The 23,921-nt window shown below is 36.7% G+C and overlaps 1 protein-coding gene across 1 annotated transcript in view; it reads right to left on the bottom strand.

The window, feature by feature from the left end:
• The window catches only part of LOC118698519 (probable global transcription activator SNF2L1), a 33,492-nt gene that overhangs the window by 4,743 nt on the left and 4,828 nt on the right, over positions 1-23,921 (bottom strand). Inside the window, 22 exon segments of the mRNA XM_036401860.2 lie at positions 396-506; positions 5,168-5,380; positions 5,572-5,690; positions 6,465-6,597; positions 8,153-8,275; positions 10,120-10,233; positions 10,420-10,530; positions 11,938-12,057; positions 12,643-12,791; positions 13,741-13,873; positions 15,216-15,368; positions 15,750-15,871; positions 16,422-16,648; positions 17,297-17,390; positions 17,393-17,405; positions 18,131-18,199; positions 18,944-19,075; positions 19,321-19,476; positions 20,737-20,916; positions 21,187-21,287; positions 21,403-21,503; positions 22,444-22,610. Of these exon segments, the coding sequence (XP_036257753.1) occupies positions 396-506; positions 5,168-5,380; positions 5,572-5,690; positions 6,465-6,597; positions 8,153-8,275; positions 10,120-10,233; positions 10,420-10,530; positions 11,938-12,057; positions 12,643-12,791; positions 13,741-13,873; positions 15,216-15,368; positions 15,750-15,871; positions 16,422-16,648; positions 17,297-17,390; positions 17,393-17,405; positions 18,131-18,199; positions 18,944-19,075; positions 19,321-19,476; positions 20,737-20,916; positions 21,187-21,287; positions 21,403-21,503; positions 22,444-22,610 (2,841 nt within the window).

The raw sequence follows: 23,921 nt of genomic DNA, 5'->3' as shown, positions 1-23,921 counted from the left end.
AGATGACAACCCTTCAAAATAAAAGAAGCACTTTCATTTCTTCTTCCAGCAACTGCTATGTAGGGGAGGAAAAAATCTCTGAGAAGAAACTGAAGCCACATATGATGTACGTAAGTAGGCAGAAAGTAGGCAGTGCAACTTTCTAAAAAAAGTCTTCCACTGCTACTTAAACAAAAGACTTCTCAAAAAAAAAAAAAGCCCTCAAATCCTATGCATTGGGAATACCTACCTAAGCAAATCTAGGAGAGCTGTGAATAGACAAATATTTCAGTTTAATCTCTCACCTCATGGTTTCTACTAACACAATCAGTGCCTACAATTATCTTTTACATTTTTAAAAAATATGTAATTGAATTCTACCCCACTGGAAGTAAAGTAAGTGCTGCTAAACATACCGCTGTAACTTTTGCTCCTCTTTTCTTCTTTTCAGCTCTTTCTTTTTCCTCAATTTCCATATTTTCTTTTTCTATTAATGATATGAGAGTATTGCAGCGTCTCTGAAACTCCTAAGGAAAGAGAACACATCAAATTTTTAAGCAAATTATACAACTTCTCTTGCTTACATAACTATGTTCATAATCCTTTAACTTCAAAGCACTTACATTTTCCCCAAGTATTCAATAATACTGATCATTAGCTTGGTTACTATTATCTGTCTTTCCCTCAGTGTAACCTTTAGAAACAGGAAAGGATTTACTGTCCTCCTGACAAGGAGTTTTCAGGATTCTGTCTTCCAAACTGACATTCCAAAGACTGATGTGATCTTTCATCTTGGTTAATGAAGCAAATTACAGCCTACCAGCAGAGTATGCCAGATTTTAGGAAAGAGGTCTTCAAATATATCTTTAAAGCAGAGAAAAAAGGGAGCAAAGCTATCTTAAGCAACACTTTTCTGTGGCACACAGACTAGGGAGGTTTTTTTGTGAAGAGACGCAAAAAGTAGAGCTGCAAATTGGCCAAAAATCTACTCAGTCTTAAATTGTAAACTCACTGTTTTGTTTTTATTCAAACAGGTCCTAAATGCTCTAAATGCTTTTAGCATCAACACTGGCAAGCCATCAGGACTAAATGCCATCAGGTTGTTTACACATTAAGAAGTATTTCCAATACAACTCAAAATATCTGCATTGCAGTTACTAATGGCTGGCTTGCTTAATAGAACTCACTTGACTTGGACAGTTTATTGTACCCCATTTAAAAGATCTCTTACAAAACACCTAACAGTACCTATTTTTATTATAATTATTCAGTATATTCTATGTATTATTGAGAACAGGATTGCATGGGCTTTTCTTTCCAACTCAAAGCAGGAAGCTCTCTTCTGAGGAAAAAAAAAGCCCAAAAATATGTCTAATCTCTGCTAAGAATGCTCAGTGAAGCATTCTTGAAACATAGGCTACCCTAGAATTACCTAGTAGCACGTATCTTAACCTACAATGGGTCCATTTGCAGTGAAGGGAACAGGTGACCTTTTTGTCCAGAAATTAGTCTCTATTTTCTCAGCATCTGTAAGCTGGATATTCCTTCAGCCATCATGGATAAGACAGCCTTGGTGCTTTCCTGATCTGAACCTTCCCAAACAGGCAGGCATGGGACTCATCTTTGAGACATTCAAACCCTCAAGCTTAAGCAGTCTTAAAGTTCTACAGTTTCCACAGATTCCTCTACAAAGGACGCTCCATGGCCTTGGGCAAAAGCCATGTAGTTCAGAATGGACACAGAGAATCCTACCACCACTTGAATGCTTTTTATCAGACACACACACATAAAAATCCTCAGGACATTTTTCTTTACAAGTCCCCTCCAGAAATGTTCCAGTGTCATGCTTGTAGCTTCACCACAGAGTACTGTAATAAGTGATTTTTATCACATCCCTGGAGCAATAACCCCACTCCCTCCAGTAAAGGTGAAACCATGAATTAGGGTGCCATGCTTGTGCCCTGCTCTGTGGCAGTCCTTCTGGAGCTAAAATACTCTCACTTCAATCATTAAACTCCCTCAAATTCCACCCAAACAACAATGTTTAGATAAAAAAGCAACAACTCTGAGCAAACTTGAGTTCAAGCCATCCCAATATACACTGCAACCTCAAACAGAACAAAAGAGAGCCTCTGTCCCTAAAAGCTACCCTCTACAGATGAACAGAGATGAAAAAAGACCAAAACAGAACAATGACTGTCAACATGGCAGAAGTATTTTACATCATTTAAATTTGTGAATATTGCACTCAGACTTAGGAGCTGAGGTAAAGAGTGGTGACATCATAATTTGGATTTTTTTCTAGCATATGAGAAATGGGATTGTGTTAAACTCAAAACAAGCAACTAATCTGAAAGGACTAAGAAATAACCTTGATCCACATGCCTAAAGCACTCACAGATCCTCCTCTTTCCTGGGGACAAATGCTTGCATAAATATATACATTTATAAAGTGTTTCAGGTTCATGGTTAGACTTTCCAGATGGACTACTGCTCCAAAGCACCTGCTGTGGACAGAGGATGGACTCAAAAACAATTTTCTCTGGAGAATCACAGTATCAGTTGACAGCAAGATGTGACATGCACACAGGTTTCTTGTACATCTACCATGAAAAATAATCGGAGTGAAAAATCCTGCACTAAGCTATTGAAATTTCAATATGGACTGCTGCATTCCATTCTAGTACACTTATTTAAAATGCCTTGCACTTTCAGAGATGACTTTTTATTCTGTGTAGCTTGATACTTTTCTCTTTTGGATGGAAAGAGAGAAGATACACTTTGTTCACCCCCTCACAGCTCTAAGGACCTGGATTGCAATAAATAAGATGGGAGCACTGAACCATTGCCTTCTGCATGGCTGGAGGCAGAGATGCTGACTTGGAGCAAGGGCTCCCTCAGCTCTGTCCACAGGCCTGGGCATTCCTGTATTTACTAAGAAGTCATTTCTCTTATGCTGGGGAGTGTTTGCAGAAAGCTAAAAGAGAATATCCATAATTTATGACTTCAGAGAACAGATACATGCTTCACTACTGCCATGATATTTTGCATTCTTCCTGCATGGACAGAAATTTTTTAAAAAACCAACCAAACAAATCTGTGCTCAATACAGAAAGCAAAAAAAATTACAATCTTAGGTACTCATGGTATCTTTAAGAATTTACATTTTGGGTAAACCATTTGATTTTGAAATAATTTAATGAAGCAGGATTTGCTTTTCAAAATCTTCAGGAGAACAAACAGAAATAGTAAGATGGAAGATAAATTAGCTATTTATGTGGAATTCAAGAGACATCTAGTGGTTAGAACACAAAGCTTTCTCAAAGAGCCTGTTAAACCCTTTTCTGAATTATGCTGCCCTTTTTATCTTGTTTCATATGAGTTTAAATGACCACATGTGAATTTCAGCGTTTCAGGAAGCCTTCTCCACTTTCACTTATTTACTCCTCTATAAATATTTGTATTTATACTCCATTCATTGTTACTATCATGTGATTTTCCAGCACATTTCTTCACCAAAAAAAAAAAAATCACCAAACCAGTGCAAAATGGACCCATAGAAATTAAGACCTCCACAAATCTCAGGACAATAGATTATATCAGCTATATTACTACACCATACAGAGCATGATAATTCAGAACATTTCAGAAAATTAAATGCACACTGAAAGTGAAAGATGGTTTTAAGTTTGTATTTCCATAATCTTTTTCAACCATATAGTAGCAGAAAAACTAAGATTATTAAGGGATAGAATTTTAAAAGAAAACCTAAGCCAAAAGATTCACTATATTCCCAGTGTCTCAGTTTCAACATTAAGGCACCACAGAACATATTTCTACACTTGAGCAAATGATTTCTATCCCCTTTAAAAAAAATGTATACTGAACACAAGGATCTGCAAGACTTAAACTGAACATTTAACTCTACCCCTGACAACTATATATCAACTAATATTAAACGCTGAGCTACATTTTTAATTTCTAGTACCCATTTCTGTGATTTATTTAAATGGATTCCTGCATTGACAACTTAAAGAAACTTCTTAATGTGCTAAATACTGCAGGCTTCTCTCTTTATAGACATCATTTTAAAATGCAGTACTTCTTCAAACAGACATTTTAGAAAGAAAGACTTAAAATTCTTTTTAGTTAAGGGCTAACTGCTGCACTATCCAGAAACACTTCAATTGCTGAAATATCAAGTAAAAAGTGTATTGCATAATTATAAGTAGTACTGGGAAAAGCAAATATAGCCACCTGTTCAAATACATATTTTAAATATTTTATTTTAGGTTTTATTTATTCTTAGTACAGTACCCAGAACTCTGAAAGAACATTCTTTCAGACAAACAAATCCTGAGGTCAGCAAAGGAAGACAAACAACAAGTAGACAGAATTGAGCAAAAATTTTGGGGCAGATCCAACAGCTTTTTATCATTGAAAGAGTCCCATATTCTGATGTTGCTACCTACATACCTTAATATTTGCAACCACCAAAGCTTCTGTTAGTGTTATCAATTCCTGCTTAATAACTCAATTAAAAATGAATGGCTCTGCTCTAAAATTCTGAGTACTAGTCTACTTGCCATTAACCTTGTATAATATTGTCTAAATTCAAACAAAATTTTCAGTAAAGTATACCTCAAGAAATGTAAGCACTTCCATGGGATAATCCACACTCACAAACTACAAAGTGCATTTTAAACCTATTGCTTCAATGATTAATTTCTATGTGAATCACTAACTTTCCTCATGCTGTTAGAAATTAAATACTGCATTAGGAAAGCTGCTCCCTTCTCCAAGTATATTATTCAGATTTCTTCAGTCTTTAATGTTATGCAACAACTCTAAAAGAGTCATATTTTAAGAGACATTGTTTGGTAAAACACTCAGTTTGCAATAAATATAACAAGGATATTTGTAAGTCTAGTCTACCTCTGCCTTAATGCCTTTGGGTAACATGGGACTTCAGCCTGGCAGGTTTTCTAATCTATGTTTCAGTTGTATTGCATTTTTTTCTGTACTAAGACAAAAGGTTACTATTAAAAAAACAGCAATGAAAATAAACCCCAAGTTATTCTTTCAGCACTTGTTTAAAACAAATTTAAAACAAATTTTATGTGGTGGTGCTTAAAAAAAAAGAACAAGATGGCTCATGTGATGCCTAGTCCCTGTAAGTGGTACCTACCATGGCAGTTCTGGATTTGATGAACCAGTCGAACCTGAACTGAGGAGCGTTGCGCACGCACTGCCGCAGCTCCTCGTACACGTTCTCCTTGTCAAAGCCCATCTTGTGTAACATGCAGATCAAAAACCTGTCTTCTTCTTCTGTGTAATTCTTCCCTTTGTTTGTTCCATACTGAATACGCAGCTGATGAAAAGGTGCTTTGTACCTTGCAATCTGAATGCAAAACAAAAATAAGGATTAATAAACGTACAATGCTACATCAAGGAATCATTACATGATACTGTAGAGATGGTATACTACCTATGCTGCATAAAAAGACAGAACTCTCATCCCCAATTATTCCTTTTCTGAAGGAATTTTTGGAAGAAGTCAGCTGCAGAAAACAAAAAACCTGGAATAATTACTTTGGCATCAAGGGCTTTCTTGATGCTGATCCTGCGTTGAATTCTGGCCTCTCCTCGTTCAATCTGAGCCATAATCCTCTCAATGTCCTGTAGTTCATTACAACGTTCCCAGAAAACAGCTAAAAACACAAAACAAAATTGTTCAATATAATATTTTCCTCTGCTCTTATGACTTTACTGTTAAGACACTCTGGCAAAAAAAAAAAGAATTTAGCTTGTGGTTCCATTAATCTTAAATGAGCTAATGCACTCCAGCTTACTGTGCTAGCCAAAAATTAAGCTTGCACTGACTCTTTACTCAGAATCTTTAAAAGTTAACTGTAAGTAAAGGCTTAGTAAAAATTCTAACAGAATTTACATGCAACATAATTAATTGTAAAATAAATTCAACACTAAAGGGAACTCTTGTGGAGCTCTTCCTTTTTAACTACAGGAAACAACATTGCAAAGTTGATTTTATGAAAGTGTTTAGTAAAATTACATCCAAAGCTGAAAGAGGAAGAAATCTCAAAAGCACTGTGTAAATACAAAAGACAAGATACAGTGTAAGAGGTAAAATAGCAGAGATACAGCATAAAGAATCACGTTGGCACTATAAGGCAAATGCACAGTTTCACAATTCCATGTTGTCAGCGAGAATTAACTATGTCAAATTCTAAATCTTGACTAAGGAGGGCTAAAGGCAGCTGCAGGTGTTAGTTATATGCTACAAAACCAACCTTTTATAGGATTTAGTCTTCTGAAAAAAAACCCCAAGTTGCATGCTTTCACCAAAAAAAAAAATTCTTAAATGCACCCAAATTCTCTACCTTGTAATTTTAAAAGAACATGTGGCAAAAATCATGGTAATACTCTGGTATTAGGAAATAAATACATTTCAGAATATTACAAACCTGAGTACTCAATGACCTCCTCAGGTGACTTTCCTTCCACCTCACGGGCAATATTGTCTATATCATCACGACCATATTTCTCATTAGCTTTAATAAACTGGTTAAAATCTCTTTTATTCCAGTTTGTAAAACCCTGTAAGCAACAAGAGATCAAGAAGGCATTATCAGGTCAAAGGGAAGCATTTTCCAAGATTCTGATTTATATATGTACTATTTGCTCCTCTGCAACATCACATAATTACAGTGGCTAATGGTCTTTCAGGATTTCCATCAACTTGTGTTATCCAGGGCTTATTACTGAACCTATAACTAAACAGTTATTTTTGGGCATGACTCCACGTGCATTAGTACCAGCTTTTTACCCTTTCTTTTTAAAGTTTTTGTGATACTTCTCCAAAAAAACAAGCTCAGTGACAGCTGCACTCCTGCAGATACAAGCACCACACTTCAGAGCAGTACAAAGTGCAGCAATGCCTGTGTCATCACAAGTTCTTAGAGCAGTGCAAGTATCTAAAGCAAGAGCTCATACTTCAGACATTTACAAACCTGGAACCAGACAAACAGCTGGATGAAAGCATAAGTATGTCAAGAAAAGATCTCTAGTCCAAAAAGATGCAATCAAATGGAAACTCTAAAGCACTGTCAAAGAGAGAATTTGTTATGTACCAAAGAAATCAATCCAAAACTGAACAAGCGAGATGCAATGCACAAAAATATTATCCAAGAAAGTGACATTACAATTTAAAGACAGGGAAAGCAGAAAAGGACAAGAACAAACAAGACAATCACATGCCAGGGCAATAATCTATAGTGCACTGAGTTTCTTACATCACAGAAATGTATCTACAAGGAACTTTGTCAGTTCGGCTAAATAAGCTCAATCCACAATTGGCATGCTCAGAATGAGTCTAACATAGACAATAAAACTATTTCTTTTTAATCATTAACAGCAGTACTGATATGCATATCAGCACTAGCTGAAATATTTCCTCTGCTATACATAAGTGAAATTAATAGTGAAATTGTGACCTTGGAATTTTCTTCCCAGGTACACTAATCCCCAATTCTTCTATAGAAAACTTTCTGAATCAAAAAGTCCCGTTACTTTGAACACACCTTTCTCTTTAACAATCAGATTTTAATAAGTCCACTCAGCAGGATAATCAGCCAAAAGGTCAAGAAACTAGTCCGTGACAGAAATTCAGTCCCAGTGACAGAAATTCAGCCCCAGTGACAGAAATTCAGCCCCAGTATAAAAAGAACATGCCTAACAACTCGACTGGGACAAAAATTAATGGATGTGACATGCCTTAGACACCTGCATAAACACCATGTATGTTGACACAGGCTTCTCCTGATTCAAACCCTTTTTGATTTAAAATCAACACAGAAGCTTTATGCATGTACAAGGAACCCACTGATTGGATTTCTGCATGTATTGTTGGGTTGTACATCTACTATACAAGCTGTTGCCTCAGAAATGTTCAAGGAAACAGTAGATGACTAAAATGTAAACTTGCTCAAGGACAGGAAAGGTCCCTCAAAGCAAAACCAATCAAAATCATGATGTGTTCTATGCTTTCTTCTTTCAATAACATCAGCATAGCTTTCCTGTGTGTATTTACTATTACTTATATTCCACACCAGCAAAAACATAGGATGAAATACTTCAGCTCATTTTATTTTACCTGTGTTAGAAGCTTTTCTTTCTCTTCACTTTCCTCAGTATTCAGAGGCATAGACTCATCTATCTTCTTTTGTTCCTCCTTTTGTACCTGAGCTGCATTTGGAAGGTCAGGATTCCTGGGGACCTAAAATCAAGGGTATCAAAAAGCAGTAGTGCAGCAATGTTATTTCAAAGACTGCATTTTAAAAGCAGTAATCTGTACAAAATGTGTTCTACCTAGATTCAGATCTTATTGCTTAAACCCCTCCTCTCAAAAATAGGACTGGCTTGAAGTTCTAAGTTGGTTATGCCTGAACCCACCACTCCTGCACACAATGACCTCAGGATACTGTGAGAGGCTGAGCTGTCACAGCTCACTGATTCCAGTGGTACTTTTCACCAGCAAAGGATCTGCTTTCCTACATTCATCGGTTTACAATGTTTTGTAACTATAGTGAAACACTAAGCTCTGCCAGGTTTACTGTAAAGCCATGCACACTGCCCAAGCAAGGATGAGACACAACACGATGTAAACAAGAACAAGAAACATTTTATCTGTCCCTTCCACAGTGACCAATTTAGTATTTGTGACCTTTGAACTGTGCTCCAATTCCACAGCAAACAAGCCAGAAACCAGTCTCCAGTAAAGGTTTAGTATACTTTACTTATTCCTGTAGCAAAAGGCAGTGGAAGATAAGAACAGTTAAGCTGCTTTTAATATATGAGGAATCTTCTTGACTTTACTGGTTTAAATTAAGACTGACACAAAGCTTGGATTCTGCCTATTGGTTATCTTCTGATATTGTTTATGGCCATTTTCAGTATTTATAATAAACTCTCTTCAGATTGGAAGTTATACTTCCATTTCAAAGTAAAACAAATTTAATTATATTTATCACTTTCCCCACCAGTAAACAGTCATACTACTAACCTTTTAAGATAACTATTCATGTTCAAACTTTCCAGGCTGGCAGGTTTCACTAACTGGTCTGAAACACCTCTTTTCACATGCATATTGTCAATATTAGCAATTCTCTCATCCTTCTTTGTTGGAGCATTAATTGAATAAATTCTTTCCCTAAACTAACAGCAAACTCATCTTAATTCTATCCTCACATCCTCATGAAATTCTTTTGGCTGCAAATAAGATTCTAAAAAAACTTTCTGCTTTTTCTTAAAAAAAAACCCATTTTACTAATATTAATTCTACTCTCACCAATTTTCTATCTGTTGCTTTGTATGACAATTTTATGTTCTCCAACACATTTTTAGGTGACTTTTGTTTTTCTTGCTGCAACCTGTCACAAAACCTGAGGCTTTTTAAAGCAAGTTACAGACATGTCTGGCTGGAAGTAGAGAATCCATTTGGTTGACTCAATCAATACTGGTCCAAGTAAGGATAACACAATTTGTTCACTGCTTGTCCAGTAATGTCAGCAGGGAAAAGGGATGAATTCAGCTAAGGCACAGTAGGAAGAAAAAAAAAAAAAGGAAATTCCAGAAATCGGTTGTCTGGTTTCCTTTTTGTAGAAGTAATACATTCAGACTTCTCCACACCTTTAAACCTTTTATATCCCACCCAAATCCAAGGAAAACTGATGTCATTTTAATTACCTTCATATCAACACAAAGATATACAAAAAATAGCATACTCTGGAAGGTGACTTTGTATTAGCCAAATTATTCTCACCTTAGACCACATGTCACACCTTTGGTTTTGAGAATAAGAAGCATCAGAACTATCTTTCCTTTTTCTACTCTATGTTAACATTAGGAATCCACCACAAACACAAAGCTACACAGATACAGAATTTTTAGTGAAGGAATGAATGGCAGATTATATTTTTTGCTCCTCAGTAGAACAGAAACAGAAGAATAGAGGCTTTAAGCCATTTCTTTCACAATAACTTGACAAGTCAAGACTGCAACAAATTTACAAAATGGAATGCAAATACATTTCACTGATCTGAAAAGAAAAAAATGCATTACCTTATATCCTATAGTTTTACGGTAATACAGAATTTCTTTTTCCAGAAGTTCAAATAACCGTGGTGGGAAAAACTGAAAATCTTGAATATTTGGTTGTTTTGGAGGTCGTGGAGCCTTCAAAAATACACAGATAAATCAACATTACAGAAGCTTAACTTTCCTGCAAGTAAACTACCATAATTCAACAGCAGTGGCAACCTATGACCTTGTAAATACACAGGGGTAGAGCCAGGGATGCAGCATGGGAGAGGAGGAGCAAAAGAACCACATAAAACCCTTCCACACTTTCCACCTCCTTACCTTGGGGACTTTTGGTTCACTGACACGTAGGGCTTCTCTGAAATAAGCATCCACTGCATAATTGGCTTTGCGTTCTCTTTTTGGAGGCTCAATCCATTCCATCATGCTCAGCTACACACAGAACAGAACAGAACAAAAAACTACTCAAGTAACTGTTTGCTTCCCTAAAGTCACAAGAATAATGACTAATATGGCACTGCAAAACAGGAATGTATTTCTGCACAGCAAATCTAATGATTGTGCTCAATAATTTGGATACTACAATAGAGCTCAAAATTCAGCTAGAAATTATAGCTGATTATAACAAATATTTAAGCACTTAAAAGATAATACACAAGTAAGGCAGTGCAGTGGCAAGAAGAGATTCTTTTACAGTAGTTTAAGTAATTCAGACACCTGAGTAGGGTTATGATTCCATCTACCAAAACACAATGGAAGGGCTGAGGACTTGGGCTCTGAATTCTCTAATTTCTTGAGATATGAATAAATTGCTTCTCCTCTAAATATCACAATGAATAACCTCTATAAAGGCTACAACACAGTCAAAAAAATCCATTAGCAATCAATTAATCTTAACTAAATCCTTAATGTTATTCCATACTATGCAGTATTTAACTCACTTCTTGTAATGGAGTTATTAACACAAAGATTTTTATGTGTATATCCACACACTGCACTGTATTCTCATCAAACGATTTATTTTTCTAAATGTTTTTTCAAAATCAATAAAAACCTGAGTTAGAAGGGCATTTTGTAGTTAACAAGTAAGAATTCACACATCTGATTCCAGGTAAGACCTTAAGGATATCTTCACTATACACCTTGTACAAAACAGAGATGCGAAGGGAACACTGTGGGATTGAGTAACACCTCTTTGTATGGATGATCCTTCTATTACTAGGTAAAATCAATGTACAAACTAAAACCTTGCTGGGGGCTAGGTTTCTTTCCTTTTGTTCCCTTTTAATGCTGTGGTTTGTTTGCCTTGTTGTACATACCAGTAAAGAACTGTTAGTCCTATTGTCAGATGTTTGCCTGAGAGCCCCTTAATTTCAAATCATAGTAATTCAGAGGGAGGGGGTTTACATTTTCCATTCCAAGGGAGGCTCCTGCCTTCCTCAGCAGACACTTGTCTTGCAAACTAAGACAAACCTTCACTGCAAAAACAGACTCTAGTCCAAGAGCCACATAAAAAATTATCAGGCCTGTTTTTTCCCCTTAGTTATGTGACAGCAAAATAATACTGACTGCAGCAGTATAGCAGCATGCAACTCAGTGGTTTTTTTGCAGAAGGGATAACATCTGAGCAATGGTATCAGATTTTGCCATGAAAAAAACAGTGGGGCTGAAAGTAGTTTAACAAAAATTCAGAATATTGATGCTTGGGCAGAGCCAGGTGAATTTTTCAATAGTTCCTTACTACTCTAGAATCTAGGAACCTTCACAGTCATAACATTTATAGTATGGCTTTTATGTTTGCACCTTTAAACTGAAGTCTTAAATACTACAAAAAATTACCTTCTGTTTTTCTCTGTAATCTTCACCTTCAAAGTTGTATAAGCTCATCTCTGTGTCCATAGTGAAATTTCGTAGGGAGCTCTCTCCCATTTTCTGCAATCGTTCATTCATTTCAGCTGTCTAAAATGAAAGGAAGATATTTTTATGCTCACTCAAGCTATTTAATCTTCTCTGAAAAAAACAGCTTTCATCATTACTACAACATCCTCAATATCTTTTTCGATTTTAACTTTTACTTACACTTTCTTCTAAAGAGAGATACCCATTGTCCTTTTCAATTTAGAGCAATTTGACTTCAAGACTCTCCATTAAACTAAATTTATTATGCTGGGATGTATTCCTACAACTGTACAATTTAACTTTAAAATTCAAATTAAATTTATGCCCATCTCCTTGGAGCTGAAATGGCAGTTCATTTTTTCATAGAGCTATCTATTACCTAATGAAGTTCCATAAAGACTTTGTGTCTGTCAGAATTATTGGCATTAAATTTACATTTTACTAAAAGACCACAAAATAAGCAGTGCTTAAGACAGGATGCACACAGCATGAACCTTGAAAATAATTACAATCACTAATTCTACTTCAAAACTTTCATAATATTTAAAATCTGCACAAATAGTAAAGTAACAATAATTTACATAAACAGATGTCATTCCATTTTGTGCATAGATATTTTGAATTCCATTTTAAAGGTTCTCTAACCTTCTTTTCACCTCTTTCTAAGATAGTGGTTATATCTTCTTCTGTCAGCTCACTGTCTTTGGAAGCAAACACGTGCGTGGCTCCGTGCCGGATCATCTGCAGCATTTCATCTTTTGCCAGTTTGTTGGACTGCTGGTCTATGAGCCTTCCTACAATCACAAGGAATATGTTGCAAGTTACAATGTGGGAGTTCTAGTAGGACCATGCAAGCAGTGCATTTTTTTACTTCACTGACAGAACAAGAAAGGAAAAACAGAACAACCATACAGAAAAAATACATTTCGCTCAAGATGAGAATTAACAGAAGTCAGGAACTTTGGGGAAAACTAAAAAAAAACAACTTTGACTCAAGCCATAACAAAAAACATTTCACATTCATATAATCTGAATTTTACATGTAAGATCTTATTCTTACAAAGTCAGCTGAACTTTTAAGGTCACAATCTTATCTCAAGATGAAAAATTAAGAAGTATTCTATAATAACCACTAATAAGTGTTTGACATTTTCAACATTCACATCACTGATTTCAACCCAACTTTCTAATTATTCTTCCCAAAATTTAATTGCTGTCCCAAAACTTCTCTTATCCTATCTCTTCTCATGCTATCCAAATTTTGACCATCATCCTTTCAGTAGCCCACCCTGTAGTAAATACAAACAACCCTAAAAACTTAGCTTGAGTACCTTAGTTTTGACAAACTATTCCTCTAAGTGCTTCCAAACAAAACTACACAAAGGTGTTTTATTTTTCAGTTAACTCTTCTGTGGTAAGAATCATATCATTATTTCAACTGCCATGGAACATACCTGATTTTTTTCTTTCTCTCATATCACAAAACTAAGTAACATCTATTCAGCTGTAGTTTACTTTCCTCATTTAGACTCACTGTAAGTCTATGTCTACATTAATCAGAAAACAGAATTTAAAAATAATTCAGCTGAACAGGTGAATACCTTGCACATCAGGTTGATTTAGTACACTGCTATTATACACAAGGCCTGCTTTCTCTAACACTGTACATTTGTACAGTTATTTAACCATATTTTAAGGGACTGAACAATTCTGTTGCAGACAAACATATATAGCAGTTGATACCTTGTTGTATAACTATAGAGTCCAGTCTCAGTTTTATTTCAGCTCTTTCTACAATCCTCTCTTCAACAGTATTATCAGTGATAAGTCGGAACACCCGTACTGGTTTCTTTTGACCAATACGATGCGCACGATCCTAACAAACATAAATCAATGAGTGTTCAGCAACAAGAACTCACAGGCAATAGACAGTTAGCTTGCAGAAACAGCAGCCTCAAACCAGCATTGTACTTCTTGGTCCCTTGCCTATTCAAAAGCACAGATCACTGTAAAACCAGTATTCTGCTACTTACTTACACCTGGCTATTACATTTTTGAGTCATTCCATAGCAATAAATGCATCTCCCTCATTGTAAATGAAGACAACTGAATGTCTGTCCAGACTGCAGCTGGGAAGTGGACACACAACAGTACATACATGCATACACTTGTATTGCTTTCAATGAATTCTGTCACTTGACACAGGTATTGACATTCTGCATCGCTGGCCTGAGCACATTAATTCCATGTGCAGAGTTCCTGCAGCCACAGCTCCAACACTGTGCTTGTAAGCCAAGCAAACAAGGTTTATGACTCACACACTACACTCATTTGTAACAAAACTTGTGTTTATCCTCTCTAGAAAACATGTCCTTTTAAATCAAAAAAAGTTAAACAGCTGTCCTTCAAGCTGTGGGTACCAGGATTTTCTCTTTAAACATGAGGTGTTAAATCTTCTACTCTCCTTCATAATATTCATTTCTTCCTGAAAACCCTACTGAAGTTCACAAATCACACAGTCTCCAGGAAGTTGGTCAACTACTGGCAGCCAACATGCATATCTAAAGGATGAGCTATTGATATTAAATATTTGATGTGCTGAAGTGCATTAAAAGAAAATTAAAAATTACAAACCACTGAACAAATACCTGCCCTACTAATCATGCAAGAAGGCTCACATGAGTTTTATTCCACATTAAACAAATTACAGACTCTATTTTTTTTCACATTCAGCACTGAGAAAGAGAAGATTGGAGTAGGTTTAACCCAAAGGTAACTTCCCCCTCCCAGCATCACCACCAAATGCCTTTAGGCTTATGCAGAAACAAAAAGTAAAACCTTAAACTTCCAAAACGACAGAAATATAAGGCTCCATGCTTTTAGTTATCTGTTATTATTTTGGAAACAGTCCTCTATTATTGACTGTTCTCTTCTGAAAAGACAGAATTAAGAATAATTCTATACTTCTATTAACAATATTGACACAGTATTTTGATAGAAGTAACCTCTCATTATGAAAATAATTAAGACAAATATTTACAGACAAAAATCTACAATTTCCATTCATGCCCTTTTATTCAACTCCTTTGGTTTTTGGTATTGTCTTGTGCGAACAAAAAGTAAAGAAAAATAACAAAAGTGCAAGTTCTGAAAATAGTTATACAAAATAGAACATTGACAGCTTAAACAAACAAATGTGTATTAGGGAGTTAACTCACCATGGCTTGCAGATCTACTTGAGGGTTCCAATCTGAATCATAAAGAATAACCACATCAGCAGTTGCCAAATTAATTCCAAGACCTCCAGCTCTGGTACTCAGCATGAAAATGAATTTACTGCTGTTAGGAGCATTAAATGTGTCAATTGCTTCCTGAGAGAAAAAAAAAAGGTGTCACTAAAGTATCAGATCTTTCAAACAAGTTTCCAGTAAGTTGGTGGCTTTCCAAATAAATTTATTTTAAATTTACACCATTCTCATATAAAGAAGAATTTTATCAAAGTAAGAAATGTATGTCTGGACAGGTGAGAAAATCTGTACTGACTCCACAATATACTGTATTTTTCACCTAGCTGAGGATGAAATGAAACATACTGTGGACTTAGGCTAGGAAAAACATTCCCTTAGCAGCCTTTTAAAAACTGTAGCATTTCTGCTTTACTTTAAACAATGATGTGGCTACATAGATATATGTAAATAATAACTTATTAACCTAAGACAAAGGTTTTTCTTGTTTGCATACAACTTTCCCACCTCTCTTTCCTCATGTGGTGTCTGCCCATCAAGCCTGCAGTACTCATAACCACGCCACATGCAATAGTCTTCCAAAATATCCAGCAAACGAGTCATCTGACTGAACAGCAGAACTCTGGAACCTGACAGAACACAGAGGGTTTTGACATTCATTTCATGTTTTCACATTGATCTTATCACAGAGCTACTAGAGAGCATGACTGAGAATTTATGTGAAATATTCTGTACTATGCCTAAATTAAATAAGTCTTTCTTCTCAAGTTATTTTTCTGGTAGTGATTAAACCACTCAAGAATATTACTTGATAAATTATAGAGGAGAAATATACAACCAAAGAAGCAGAACACTTAAATCCATTGTAAGAAATCTGGTGCTGACTGATGCACATAGATGAAATAATCCTATCATCAGAAATTTTCTTACAGAAAGGAGAAGGGAGGCTCTACTCTTCCTTTCCTTCTGCTTCTCCATATTTTTAGTCTTACTCATCATTCCCATAAGATTTCTTTCCCTTCATGTGTTAAGATCTACAGAAAACTAATTTTCAAGAAAAACCTCAGAGAAAGTGATGAACACATTCACTGCAGGAGAGGCCAAACCTGTGCTGGTTTTGAAAGATACTTTAACTTAGAAGGAGCATTCCGATCACTGCTGTCCACAAACAGTACTCACCCTGCTCTCTGAGTTTTGCCAGCAGCTTATCCAGAACTAACATTTTCCCACTGTTGGTGATGAGATGAGTGTCAGTGGTGTAAGGAGGGCCGGGCTCAGCACCATCAAACAGGTAAGGATGGTTACAGCACTTCCGCAGCTGCATCAGAATATTCAGCAGGCGCATCTTATCCATCTTGCCAGCTGAATTCAGGATATCAATGTCTTTCATCAGGATCCTGGTGTACCTGAGGTTTTAAGGGCAGTTTTAAACAACTTTCTGGTTTTTAATTCAATGAATGAATTAAACCCTGTAATATCACCATTCTTATTTATGTGGGAGTTGGCTTTGTTTATGTAACAATGAGCTACATCACTAAGAAACATCTGACTGATAAGAAGGATTTCCAAATTCATACCTAAATATGAAAGGGAATCTCTCTGCGAGTGACAATGATCTGCCCTGGATTATTTTACACTTCCATTTTAGTAGTACATAGTGGATTAAAAATATCACTTATTTGACAGAAACTGCTACACTGACCCTGGCTCCTTGTCTCATATCTCTTCTGGGTATGTAGCTCCTCAAGGTTTTCTAATTTCAGGTTAAGACATTTTGGTGCATAAATACTTGGATCAAAAGAGGGAACTTAGGAGGCATTTGTTCTTTCACATAAACTTAAGGAAGGAAAAAATTTTCTCCTTTTTTCCTCCCAGTTCTTTTCATTACCCTTCCTGAGCTCTCTGAAACTTGTGCATTTTTTACAAAAGCCCTAAGACAGCTATAAATAAGTTTCTCTGACTGTCTCAACATGCAAATGTAAGGAAAAAAGTATCAGTGTGAAGAGCTATAGTGTTTATCAGAAAAGAATCTTACTTTGATGTAAATAACTCACCATTCTCTCTGCATTTTGCTGAGCCCAAGATAAATTTTCACTTCTTTCTTTGGAGGCAAACTCTTTTCTACTTCACCTTTTATGCGACGTAGAGAAATGGCTTCAAAACCTACACAAATTAAGATGTTTTACATAGATAAATGTATAAAACTGACTGCTACAAATACACTAACAGATTCAATTATCTGATATTTATCCAGAACTAATCAGGATCTATTGCTGTCATGGTGACTCCATGAAAAATTCTGCAAAACGTTGTCCAGCAATGACTAAACTCACACATAAATATGTGTATCCCTATATAAGGATTGCCAGAATCATCCCAGTTGTTATCTTAAGAAGGGGCAAAACTCTTAAGTTTATAAAATTTAATCCTTTTTAATATAAGCCCTGCTTCATTTCCACTAGCAGGGACAAAACACACCAACATTTCAAGTATAAGCAATGCATGTTGTAGGCTCTCTGACCTCTTTTGCTACTGCAAAAAATGTCTTATCTCACACACAGTAAAACAAAGGTAAAGGCATGCCTTTATTCAGATTAGCATGACATGTATCAGTGTACTATTCACAATAATATATGGTTTCAAAAAGATCTCAAAATTCTTCATTTCCACATCTTATGTTCAGATTTTGTCTGCTTCAAACAGTAACACACAAAAAGTAGTACCTATGACAGGAAGCTTAATTAATGAAAATTCTGATAGGCATTCCTGTAACTAAAAACCTTCATGTTCATTTTTTCAACTTTGAGATGAAGGGGAAACTAATCTGGTTTTCTTCTTTACAGTGTGCATGCTAATGATGACACGTGATTACAGCTTTAATTACTTACAGCATGAAGTCTTTCTACAAGTTTCTGATCACCGAGGCAATTTTTAGTGTCAAACCACGAGTCAAAATCCTGTGATGAGAAACAGCACAATTGGTAAGAACAGTTTATCATTTGCACTTTTAACAGACACATATTGACTCTCTTTATTCCAGCGAAGAGTGGCATAAATCTTGAGACAAATTACGTCTGTGAAAGAAAAACCAGTCTGCAATTCTGTGCCATCTCCCTACTACGTAGTAACATTTGAGTCAAGTGCATCACACTGCAGACAACACACCATTATACTCTGCTGAATATACAACAACTTTCCATGCTCATCACTGCAGTGTATAAGTGCTTCCCTTCAGTGCTTATGTGATGATGGGCCAAAAAGTTAAAAAAACACCAACTTAAATCCTTAAGAAAATGAGATGGACAGCAGAGCAAAAATAACATAATCAAGTAATACAAGCACATAGAAACATTAACAGTAAAAGAGAAGAAAGATTATTCAAGTTCTAAATTTTAAAAAAAGGCTTATGTCTATTTCGATGCTTCATATTCTTGCTACTTCATTGCTTTCTCAAATTCTGCATAATTCTTGATCTATTTAAGATATTGCATTTGCTGTTAATGGTCTGAGGCCTCATCCACACCAGCAGAATGCACTGTTTCAACTAGGTAGAGTAAGAAAAACAGTCTACAGTAAGCCACAGAGCTTTCTCTGAACCTGGGTCATGCACAATGTCCATCTCCTACCAGGCTGGTCATTCTTCTACTGACAGCAGCCTGGAAATCAAAATAATAACACTGTACTTCCAAACATCAACTTACATCTGCAGAATTGAAGACATCAGGTAAAAGGAAATTGAGTAATGCCCACAGCTCATGGAGGTTATTCTGTAAAGGAGTTCCTGTAAGCAGCAATCGATTTGTTGTCTTGAACTCACGCACAATCTCTGACAGCTGGAAACACAACGCAGTTATCAACACCATCTACACTACAGCACAGGCAATCAGTTTTTGAAACCCAAACCAATGTCAATTAAACTTAGAGACAGTGAGCTACCTATGAAATTCACATTTACCACCCAATAGCTTATTGCTTTTATTTTAAAAAAACACCACAGCTAACACTTCAAATCTGCTCAAATCAAATGCATCTTTTTTTTGCAAACTAACTCCCAAGTATGAAACAATTTCAAATTTACCTTAGACTTCTCATTCTTTATTCTGTGGGCTTCATCAATTACCAGGTACCTCCAGTTAAATTTCTTGAAGACTGATTTCTCTTTAATTACCATTTCATATGATGTAACACAAACATCCCATTCACCAGGCATCATAACATCACGGATAAATGCAGCCTAGAGCAGAAGAACTGGATTAGTAAGCATTTATAAATATGAACAAATTTTATGGCATTCAGGGAAAGCTGTCTCCATCATCATCACCGATGCTCTAAACTAGCACACAAAATTCATCTGAAACATCGTCTCAGTAACTGAAAGTTACTGTAAAAAAGCCTTCAATCCTTTGTACTTCAAGCACAGAGAAAGCCGGAGTTAAGCAAAACACAAATTAGTTCCTACTCAAAATTAGCTATTAGCTCTTCAGCATCATTTCTCTGTAATTCAAATAGAGTATATACAACCAAAAGGGGAAAAAACCCTTCTGAATTAACTTGTCCAAAGATACAATCCACAGAAGTGTATCAAACCAACTTACATAGTCCATTCCCAACTATCTCCTCTCTTCCCCAGATAGCTCCCCCCTCTGTCCCATCTCTGTTGTGCAAGGTCCTTTCACATCAAAAAACACCATCCCATAGGCCTGGTGCACCTGAGTGAGGCCATTTCCTCTTGTCCTATCACCTACAAAAACAAGTTCCCTCAGCTGCTCCTCCTAAGCTCTGTTCCCTCCTCTGAACACACTCCAGCACCTCAGTACAAGGGGACAGTCACTGCCCTGGTCCTGCTGGCCACACCATGGCTGGTACAAGCCAGGATGCCACTGGCCTTCCTGGCCACACTGCCAGCTCCTATTCCCTTCCTAGAACCGTTCCAGCCTCAAGCAGTAACAGGCAGCCATGCAATCCATATGAGCAGCTACAGAATTCACAGAAACATCCAGCTTGTTCATCCCCTTCAGTTAGAAAAACATTCTATATCTATTTTAAGGCCTTCACAATGAAAGATGAAAAGGTCTACAGCACAATCCTAGTTACAAGGCCAGGCAGGCTTACAAAATACAAGAGTGGGAAAAGTCACCTGAAAAAAGGTGAAGGGAGAAGTAACAAAGTGAGTGCAATAAAGAAAAATGAGTACACACTGTCACATTACAAATATGGAAGAGAGATAAAAAATAGGTGCAAAAGTCAAAGAGAAAGACAACAGAAAAACAGACAACTCAAAGGGCTGTACTCAGATCCTAGTCTATTATTTAATCTACTGATTTTCAGTTTTCCCTCCTAGTCACAAGCATAACATTTTGCATTTTCAACATTAATGCAGTAAAGATTACTAAAATATACTGTAATTAAGGAAATAGCTTAGGGAGAATTCCAAGTACCCAACTGATATTTTTTGCCAAATAATGCATAAATTTCTAAAATGTGAAGCACTTACTCTGGCATCTTTATCTCCAATAAGGCAAACAGCACGTAAGGATGGAACCCAGCGCTTGAATTCATTCATCCAGTTATGCAAAGTTGATTTTGGAACTAGAACCATGTGTGGCCCAGGAATGTTCCTGTAATGCTTCAGATAGCCTAATAAAGCTATTGTCTGTAGAGTCTTACCAAGCCCCTGCATGGACAAAGAGGGGGGAAAGAAACTTGCTGAAGTGAAATAAAGAAATACTTTCAAACCATTTTTTACTATATAATTCTGCCATTTGTTTAAAGCAAACTACACAAAAAATGTTTGCAATGGAATTTCTTTCATTACAATTTCAGATTTGAAAAACCAGACTGCTGTAGAATGAAACATACTACTGCATGCAAATGAAATACTTTAAGCACTCAATGTTGTATTTTGTTCAATAATTACTACCAAAAAATCCAGATTACTGCTTACCATTTCGTCTGCCAGAATGCCATTAACTCCATTTTCATACAATGAGATCATCCAGTTCAAACCTCTAACCTGATAATCTCTTAGTGTTCCTCCTTTCACATCTGTAAATGCAAGATTCCTCTAAGTAGAAAAATACTAATTCAAAGTAGAACATTTCAATTGCAATCTGCTGAGAGTTTGATTACACCAAATCAGAGAAGTGTTAGCCATGCTTACATGAAGGGGACTCCTCAAACCGAATGCACACGTTGGAGCTTTTCCGGCTCTCGGACAAGAGCTCCTCATCCTCCTCCTGCTCCGTGCGCCTGTGGCGGTACCTGAACAAAGAGCCCAACACTGATGTGTGAACAAACCGCTTCAAAACACTGCTACAAACTCCAACTCACAACAGAAACAATCAATCACTGACCCACACTGGCAGTGTTCTGGCATCCTGACCCAACTCTCATCCTGTTAAAATGTTACTCCTCAGGAGTCATTCCAGCTTTAATCAGAAAGGCTGATATGAAGCCCTCTCTTTCAGAGCCACAGCTATAATCTGACAATATTGTGAGTTCTCTGAGGCATTTTTTAATGAGCAACATGGACATACAAGATACATCAGTGGTGGCCTTAGACTCATTATCTGATAATGACAAAGTTCAGAAAAATCACATATTCGCATTTTTAAAAAATCAAAATTTCTAAAATAGAATGTAATTTTGAAACATTAAAAAAAACCAGTTGCTTGTTATTTCAAGACCTGTCAGAGGCACTACAGGCAGGCTCTGCTGCAATACTAACACACTAACACAGACAGACCAGTGGGGAGAGCCAGTTGGGGCTGAGGATCCAACATCCCCACTACATGGGCACTGCCTTGTCACAACCTGGTCTAGCCCCACCCTGCTCCCACTGACTGGTGCACTACCAGCTGGGTCACATCAGGTGGATTTCTGATGCCCCTTCAGCATCATGCAAAAGAAATTCAATTTGTGTTTTCCAAAGTCACCCCACAATACAGACCAAAGCGTTTTACATGGCAAGAATCAGGAAACTTGCTTTAAAAGTGCCTTTCTGATCCAAGGTCACACTTATGTTGATGGAGCAGATGATGCTTTCAAAACAACCAGCTTTTAAAGAAATTGATACCCCACTAATAGGAAATTGTCTGGATTTACTGAAAGTACAATTTCTATGTACAATCTCTACACAAATTACATTAAAAGTCTAAGTTGTTTGAACAAGTAAGAAGCCAGAAATAAAACTAAAACATACTCCCCAGCTGAAATCAAGCTCTGTTTTTCATCTTTCTTCATTCGTGGCCGACCCAGCTTGACTTTCAGTGGAGACGTTGGTGATTTTTGTGCTGCAGGTTGAATAAAATGTGCAAAAAGTTCTGTCTGCTTCAGGAGGAATTCAAACCTTTTTGCTCGATCTGCTTTCTAGTTTCCAAAGTGGAGAAGAGAATAAAAAAAGAAAAAAAGAAAAATAAATAACTTTTCTTCATAAAAGTGTATTTTTGTTACAAAACAGAATTCAGACACTCATGAGAACAACTTGTATGAGGAAAGACTGACAAGACCATCTGTTAGACAGCTCAGAGGGCTACAAGCATTGTGAAACAGAGCTGGAGCTGCTTCATGGCACACCAGCAGTGGTGAAGGGATGCTTTAATCTTTGTCTACAAAAGATAAAGACAAAACTAAAGTTATGACTTGCAGTAAGGGATGAAATCCTAACCTTGCTCATCAGTGGCAGAACTTTCATCAGCTTCAAGGCTAACAGGATTTGATCAAAAACAACAATGTAGTAGCTCTGCTTTTAGAACTATTACTCAACTAATGGTTGAACTGCTTTCACTCAAGTTTGTGAATTTTGCTGTCAGATTTCAAATTTTGAGCATTTCAGTTTTGCCATCTCAATGGGGCACACACACTTTACTATGCCATGCAGCAAAAACATGGTCTTCCTTTTACTTAGAAGATAACATGTTACATCATTTTAAAGAAAAGTATGAAAAAAAATGCAAATTCTATCTGAGAGAATGCAGGTTCCAAGGAAAAAGCTGTGGAGGAAGCTACATTGTGGCAGTTTTGTGTTGCCCTTGGGATGCCTTTTGCAGCTGCAGTGTGCCTGTGCCTCTTCACGTCCCTGTGATCTCATTCACATCCCATGATATCAGACAAAGACAGAAGTGAATCCGTAGTTCTGCATCGTTTCCAAGGAACACCCGACCCCCGGAACGCCTTTCTGCAGGTGGCTTACAACAAGCAAGAATCAACAGCAGCAGGATCGCCGCCCAGAGGGCAGCAGAACGCTCCGGGCGTGCAATGCACGATGGTGCCACACGAGGGCACCGCGCTTCTTTAACAGCACCACAGGAACAGCTTTACCGAGATCTCCGGGGGAAAATTACTGCTTTTTATTATCGGATCGTTGCTGCAAATAACTTGAGAACCGAATACAATGTAAATATCAAGTAAAACCTTTATGAAAAAGAAATTACAGAAGGGGGAAGTAGAGGCATTGATGTTTATGATCATCAGTATAGAAACAAATCCATTCAGAGGATTCGTAGTTAACAAATAACACACGATGGTTTTGGCAAAATAATCACTGTTGGTAAGAACCTATGTTGAATGAAACAAGATAATTTTCTGCCTGCAATATCATAGGCTTAGTATAAACAGTATGTCTTGATAAAACAGTAAAGGTCTAGCTCACAACTGCATAATTGATACAAGGTAGATTTT

Source organism: Molothrus ater, chromosome 14 (assembly GCF_012460135.2).
Source record: "Molothrus ater isolate BHLD 08-10-18 breed brown headed cowbird chromosome 14, BPBGC_Mater_1.1, whole genome shotgun sequence".
Taxonomy (NCBI): domain Eukaryota; kingdom Metazoa; phylum Chordata; class Aves; order Passeriformes; family Icteridae; genus Molothrus; species Molothrus ater.
This window is presented reverse-complemented; position numbering and strand designations above follow the sequence as displayed.